General features: G+C 34.2%; 1 protein-coding gene across 1 annotated transcript; it reads left to right on the top strand.

Moving 5' to 3' along the window:
• The first annotated feature begins 5427 nt into the window (after nt 1-5427).
• Nucleotides 5428-6519, top strand: LOC148200902 (uncharacterized). The gene is made up of 2 exons (XM_088113078.1): nt 5428-6051; nt 6499-6519. The coding sequence occupies exons 1-2, from the start codon at nt 5428-5430 to the stop codon at nt 6517-6519; spliced, it is 645 nt and encodes a 214-aa protein (XP_087969204.1).
• The last annotated feature ends 1313 nt before the right edge of the window (nt 6520-7832 follow it).

Here is a 7832-nt window from a genome sequence, read left to right as displayed (position 1 = left end):
TTTATTATAATATTATTTGTTATTATTATTATTGTTATTATTACTATTATCATTAACGAGTGAAAATATCATTAGCAATACTACTTAATTTACTATCATTCAATAACACCTTCAATTTAATTTAATCTTCTTATTTGTTCTATATTTATTATATAAATTAACAAAATTGTCTTATTAACAAAATTATTAACACCATTCTCATTCGGTAAGAAATTTTATTTTATTTTTCATCTTGATAGTTTTGTTCAATCACATTAAATATGGAAAAATTTACATTTTTCTATTATTAAAGTCTCCTTTTTCAGTATTTTAAATATAAAATTATAATCAAATACATTACGTAGAGCTAACTAATATCATTTAATTTTTATTAAAGCTTCCTTTTTTATATTTTAAACCTAAAATTATAATCAAGATATATTATTTAGAGCCTATTTAATATGTAACTAATTAATATCATTCAATTTTTAGTATAATTAATATGATTGGATTTTGAATAATAATCGCCTAATTAATATGTAATTAATATGTAACTAATTAATATCATTTTATTTTTACTATAGCCTAACTAACATGTAACTAACTAATATCATTTAATTTTTATTAAAGTTTCCTTTTTTTATATTTTAAATGTAAAATTATAATCGAGATATACATTATTTGGAGCCTAATTAATATGTAACTAACTAATGATTTAATTTTTACTAAACTATTATGATTGGATTCTGAATAATATAGTAGCTTAATTAATATGTAAATAATATATAACTAACTAATATCATTTTTTTTTACTATAGTCTAATTATTATGTAACTAACTAATATCATTTAATTTTTATTAAAGTTTCCTTTTTTATATTTTAAATCTAAAATTATAACCAAGATACATTATTTAGAGCCTAATTAATATGTAACAAACTATATCATTTAATTTTTAGTATGTAACTATTATGATTGGATTTTAAATATTAATCGCCTAATTAATATATAATTCATATATAACCAACTAATATATCATTTTAGTTTTACTATAACTAATGTGATTTTAAATAATGAAACCAATTCAAATATGATTTAATAATATACTATTTAAGTACGATAATTTATATATATGATAATCACATTAAATTAGATAAGATTGCATCTTTGTATTATTAATTTTTCCTATTTTATATTTTAAATGTAAGATTATAATCAAGATACATTATTTACGCCGAAACAGCCGACAACAATTAATATAGATAAGATTACATTTTTCTATTATAAAAGTTTCTGTTTTTTATATTTTAAATGTAAAATTATAATCAAGATCATTACTTAGAGCCTAATTAATATGTAACTAACTAATATCTTTTAATTTTTAGTATTAGTATGATTTGACTTTGAATATTGATCGCCTAATTAATATGTAACTAACTAATAATATTTTTTTTTTACTATAGCTACAACGATTTGATTTTGAATAAGGAAACCAACTTAAATGAAATTTAATAATATACTACATAATTACTATAATTTGTATATGATAATCAAACTAAATATAGATAAGGTTGCATTTTTCTATTATTAATGTTTTCTTTTTTATACTTTAAATGTAAAATTATAATCAAGATACATTAATTAGAGTCCAATTAACACGTAACTAACTAATATCATTTTCTTTTTACTATATTTTTTATGATTTGACTTTGAAGAATGACTATACACACGAAACCAACTTAAATGTAATTTAATAATATATTATTTGATTACTTTAATTTATATATCACAGTAGTTTTCAAGATTGTATCTTTTCATTTATTACATGTCATTAGATTTTATTATATATACTAGCTTTCATGAGTCATTCATTTCATCGTGGAAAAAAGAAAGAAAAGCTTGAAACTCTCAAAACAAAATTTAAGTCTATCGTAAAGTGATCTCAAAGCGAGGAACTCTCCTACATCAAACAAGTAAGTTATTAAATTTCTCAAATGATTTTGTCTACTAGTTTCTTAATAAACTACCTCATTCGATCTTTCAAGTTTTGATTTCCCGTATCTTTTTTTGTGTAACAGGAATGGCAATGCAGTGGTCAATTGTAGACGATGGCTTTATCATTGAATTTGTGATTCAAGATCACCGCAATAACGCCCATAGTAGAAATTTAAGATCAGCCGAAGAAGATGGTGAAGTTTATATCATTGATGCCGTGAACTTGGGTGGCAGCAACATGCAAAACAATAACAATAGAAGTTTAAGATCAAGCCAAGACAGTGTTTTGATCTTCGATTCAGTGCAAAACAACTATAATCCTTTGAAAAATCTTGAAAGGTTTATAATTGAAGAAAAAACAGAAGATTCTTGCAGCATATGTCTTGAGGAACTTGCAATTGGATCAAGAGCAGTTCGCATACCCCACCCATGTTCTCATATCTTTCATCACCACTGCATCAAAAAATGGCTCGACATCAATCGCACTTGTCCTTTGTGTCGCAGGAACATATAGCTTTTTAATATTCAATCTTTGTACTTAGGTTTCACATTTCCAATTATTGTAATCACTTAATCAGTTCTAACATCTATTAATCTCAATACTGGCGTTGTGTTTTAATGTGTTGTTTTAGTATGTTGTAATGCAAATATTTTAGTATACCCATTGATACTCAGAAAATTTGTCAAAGCAAATCATATCTTTGCTGTAATAATATCAATTATTATTCGGACATCCATAAGTCACACACTAGTACGCATAAAGGTTTTCAACAACACAAATCAGATTATCGTTCCAGAATTAAGCCTACTTCCATTTGAAATCAGATTATTACATTTTTCTATTATTAAAGTTTCCTTTTTTTATATTTTAAATGTAAAATTATATTCAAGATACATTACTTATAGCCTAATTAATGTGTAACTAACTAATAACATTTTATTCTTACTATAGCTATTTATTAATTACGTTAATTTGTATATGACTACAGTTTTTTAGATTCTATCTTTTCATTTATTACATTTCATTAGATTTTATTATATATACTACCTTCCATGAGTCATTCGTGGAAAACGAGAAAGAAAAGCTTCAAACTCTCAAAACAAATGTTAACTCTATAGTTAATTTGATTTCATTAGTTTATTATTATTATTATTATTATTATTATTATTATTATTATTATTATTATTATTATTATTATTATTATTAACTGATGAAAATATTTTGGCTGTTTCGTTAGTTTGAAGAGTTGTGGAACGTAAGGGTAGAAAGGTCTGTAGTCAGACGAACCGTATTCTGTCTCTAGGACGATCGTTCATGCTCAGAGGTAAGGGAAGCTTATATGATTTAATTTGTATGATGTTTGAATGACATGTACGTGTGTTGAATTGATGAATGATATGAAGTATGATTGTTGATATGTTTGATTATATGAAGTATGATTAATTATGTTATGGGTGTTTAATCTTATGAAAATTATTATGATATGAATGTATAAAGTTATGAAGTTATAAGTTGAGAAATGAGTTTGAATATAAATGATTTGATATGAAATTTCCCTATGATAGTGTATGTTCGTCATTGAACGGTCATTGACCGTTCGGTAATGTTAGTAACCTTAGTTAAAATTGGATTCTTTCATTTGGAAAGAATCCTAGTTGAGGACGAGCATCTTCGTGTGGTAATACTATGCATGAGCGTTCGGCCAAGCGTAGTTACATCTGAGTATTCGGTGATAAACTTAAAATTTTGTAAATATATGTATTTGTATATTTTAGTTATTCTTAAACACAATTTCAATAATATCTTATTATATTTATTAATCTTTCTATTATAATTTTATTAGTGCTCAGTCTCACACCAAGCTCTCGAAATGAGTAGTGCTCGGTCTTATACCAAGTGCTTGTACTCGGTTATGGTATGATCTATCTTTATGAAAATAGAGTTCGTCCAACTTCAGTAGAATTTCCCTCTACCATGTTCGGTCATTGACTGACATTAGGTTTCTGTATGTGAATTATTCTAAGTATGGTTCTTTAAACGTCTTGACGTGTCTACATTCATTGGTTCCGGCCTAGAGCCTTAGTACTGGACATGTTCTTTGAAGTGGATTTGAGCTCACAAGAGCCATTTCATTTAAATAAATTCATGTTGTAAATAATGTTCGTTCTTGGGATATGTATAATGGTACTCGGTTCCTTTCTCAACCTGACTGTAACCCTCTCGGTTTTATTCTATTCTGGAACGGGAGACTTCTTTGTCTCGTTCCAAGTGTTCATCCCCGTTCTGAGTGAGGATTGAACGTTCGGTATTTTGATGTCCTTAAAATCAGTGAACAAAGATGAAATTAAAATGATGGATAATGAAAGATGAAGAGAATATGAGATGGATGAAATGTTGTGGATTATGAACGAGCGTTTCAGGGAGGAACGACTCATGGATGATTACTGAATTTGTAAAGTATGAATGTGGTTATGCTAAGCTGGTGGGTTCATCCTGATGTTCCATGAGTACTCGTCCTCACGTAGAGGAGGGTAGGTCATGTGTGGGAACGACAAGAGGTCCTAGTCCTTAGGGGTACTTTGGACAGATAGAACTAACCTCGGGTGGCAGTTGATGAGAGTATTCCAGTTACTACATCACCCGGGTGCACGGACGCCGTAGCTACACAGATTTCATACAGTTCGGACAGTCAGTCTAGTATTAGGCTTTGTATGAAAGTATGACTAAACTATTCTGTGTGTTGATGGTATGAATTGTATGTTTGTAACTGAATTAAATTACATAAGCTTACCCTGTGTTTTCCTGTGTTGTCTGGTTTTGTACGTCCGTCTTTGTCATTGCAATGATCATCCGTGTGGATGTGAGCAAAAGGAGACGAACTGCTGGAAGAGGCGCTGGAAGAAGAAAATTTGGTAGAGGTAGAAGTGAAGACCGAACAATAGGACGTTCGGTCAGTAGTCTAGTATAGTAAGGTGGTCGTTCGATCACCTCCCCTTTTGATTTTATTTGACCGTTTGGTATAAGTTTTGTAAACCGTTCGGTTAAACTTCCTTAACCTGCTTAATTAATTTTGTAACTCTTTTATGTAAGGCCGTTCGGCCATAAGCGTTCGCTCCACTCTAGTGTAAGACTGATCTGAATTATTGGTAAATGTAATTATTCTATTATATAGTTTATACTGTATTTTTAGGATGTTACATTAGTGGTATCAAAGCAGTTTGTTCCTTAAAGAATACTGTAGGTTATGAGTATGTTATGCTTTTGCTGTGTGCTCGACGTTCATTTGATGAGTATTTTAAACTCCTTGAAATTAACTAATGATTGCTTTCTCTGCTTCTTAGAGAACTAATGGCACCGAGACCTCCTCCTCAACCTACCGAACGTGATGCATCCGACAACACCAGATTATTAGAATTAGTAATAGAAGCTCTACAGCAGTAGAACGTTGCCTTGATGCAGCAGAACACGACCGCTTTACAGAGTTTGGAAGCCGCACGTGCCAACTCTGAAGCGACTCAGAGACAACTGATGGAGATCATCGCAACCACAAGGAACACATCTGGAGTGTCCACTTCCAACGCTACCCATCAAGCCGAGTGGAGCTTAGAGAGTTTTCTCCAACATCACTCTGCCAAATTCAACGGGAAATGCCTTCTTGATGAGGCCGACCAGTGGTTACGAGATATGGAAAGAATCTACAATGCCAAGAGGTGTCCGGACGACAATCAATTGGCATTCACGGAGTATCTGTTGACTGGAGAGGCCAGTCATTGGTGGACAAGAATGAAGATGATTTTGGCGGACACCCAAAGTCCCCTCTCGTGGGAAGTCTTTAGAAGCAAGTGCTATGAGGAGTACTTCCCAGATAGCGTGCGTTTCGCTAAAGAGGTGGTGTTTCTTCAACTGGTGCAAGGCGGGATGTCCGTCTCGGAGTACATTAACAAGTTCAAGCACTTAGTGAGATTTAACACTGTGGCGACTAGTGAAGAATGGCAGTGTCGGAAGTTTGAAAATGGGCTGAGGAGTGATTTGAAGTTGCTGATATCCAGCCTATGTATTAGGTCTTTTCCTGCCATGGTTGAGAGAGCCAAAGTGTTGGAGAAGAATGTGGCCGAAGTGGAACAGCAGAAGAAGCAACAACAATTAGTTAGGGGTAGCCTAGCGCAGGCGGTTGGGCGAGTATATGCAATAACGGGCGTTGAAGCAGCAAGCTAAGGTACACTCATCACCAAAACCTACTTATTATATGGAATGCCCTGTTGTGTGTTTATGATTCGGGGGCAACACACTCCTTGATCTCGAAGGCGTGCGTTGAGAAACTGGGGTTAGCTGAGAGCGAGATGTCGTTCAACTTGGTGGTGTCAACCCCAGCGGCTGGTGAGGTTAGGACGTCTACGGTTTGTGTTAGATGTCCTATTGAGGTAGAAGGGCGTAGATATAAGGTGAACCCCATATGTTTACCTCTAAAAGACTTAGAGGTGATTTTAGGAATGGATTGGTTGGTTGCCAATCGCATTCTCATAGATTGTGGTGAAAAGAAGTTAGTTTTTCCTAATGAAGAAGAAGAAGAGTTGTTTGTGACGCTCGGTCAGCTAAAGGAGGACATCATAGAGGGCGTCAGTTGTTTTCTGATAATGACGCACGCGAATGAGAATTTTGAAGATTTAAGTCATGAACGATCGTCCAGTAGCAAGCGGAGTGGAGGACGATCAGTTGTGGACGAATTCCCGGATGTATTTATGGATGAAATACCTAGACTACCTCCCCCTCGCGAGGTAGAATTCACTATTGATTTGGTGTCGACAGCAGGACCCATTTTTGTGGCACCATATCGGATGTCACCAGCAGAGTTGGTTGAACTCAAGAAACAGATTGAAGATTTAATGGACAAGCAGTTCATTCGGCCAAGTGCATTTCCTTGGGGAGCGCCAGTTCTCTTAGTGAAGAAGAAGGATGGCAGCTCTCGGCTTTGTATTGACTACAGGCAGTTAAACAAGCTGACCATCAAGAACAAGTACCCCTTGTCGAGGATTGACAATCTATTGGATCAATTGCATGGGGCTACTATATTTTCGAAGATTGACTTGAGGTCTGGGTATCATCAAATTCGGGTTAAGGAAGGGGACGTCCAGAAGACAGCCTTCAGGTCTCGTTACGGACACTACGAGTACGTAGTGATGTCGTTCGATGTCACTAATGCACCAGCGATCTTCATGGACTACATGAATCGCATCTTTAGGCCGTTCCTAGACAAGTTCGTGGTCGTCTTTATTGATGATATTCTCATCTACTCCAAGAGCTGTGAAGAGAATGAAGAACACTTGAGGATGGTGCTGAGCATCTTGAGGAAAAAGGAGTTGTACGCCAAGTTATCCAAGTGTGAGTTTTGGATGAAAGAAGTGCAGTTCTTGGGGCACGTAGTCTCTGCTGGAGGGATCTCAGTGGATTCGGCCAAGGTACGAGCGGTGTTGGAATGGGAGAGTCCGCGTTCGGTCACTGAAGTCCGAAGTTTGGTAGGGCTAGCGGGCTACTATAGGCGTTTTATTGAAGGATTTTCTAAGATGGTAGCACCGTTGACACAGCTGACGCAAAAAGATCACCCGTTCGCTTGAACCGATCGGTGTGAAGCTAGTTTCCAAGAACTGAAGCAGAGGTTAACGAGAGCCCCAGTCTTGTTGATTCGTGACACGGCCAAACCATTCGAAGTCTACTGTGATGCTTCTCATCAAGGTTTGGGTTGTGTGCTTATGTAAGAGAAAAGAGCGGTTGCGTACGCTTCTAGGCAGCTGAAGATACATGAGAAGAACTACCCAACGCACGACTTGGAATTGGCAGCTGTGGTCTTCGCATTGAAGATT

This window comes from Vigna umbellata, chromosome 4, assembly GCF_029865625.1.
Source record: "Vigna umbellata cultivar VRB3 chromosome 4, Vumbellata_1.0, whole genome shotgun sequence".
Lineage (NCBI taxonomy): Eukaryota > Viridiplantae > Streptophyta > Magnoliopsida > Fabales > Fabaceae > Vigna > Vigna umbellata.
Note: the sequence above shows the minus strand (reverse complement) of the source record. Positions and strands in the feature narration are given on the sequence as shown.

What these genes read in the sequence shown, in the direction of transcription:
- LOC148200902 (XM_088113078.1), top strand. Translation starts at nt 5,428, where the DNA reads ATGCAGCAGAACACGACCGCTTTACAGAGTTTGGAAGCCGCACGTGCC. An exon ending in TTAGGTCTTTTCCTGCCATG is followed by an intron (nt 6,052 to 6,498) that starts GTTGAGAGAGCC and finishes GCATTCTCATAG; the next exon opens with ATTGTGGTGAAAAGAAGTTA.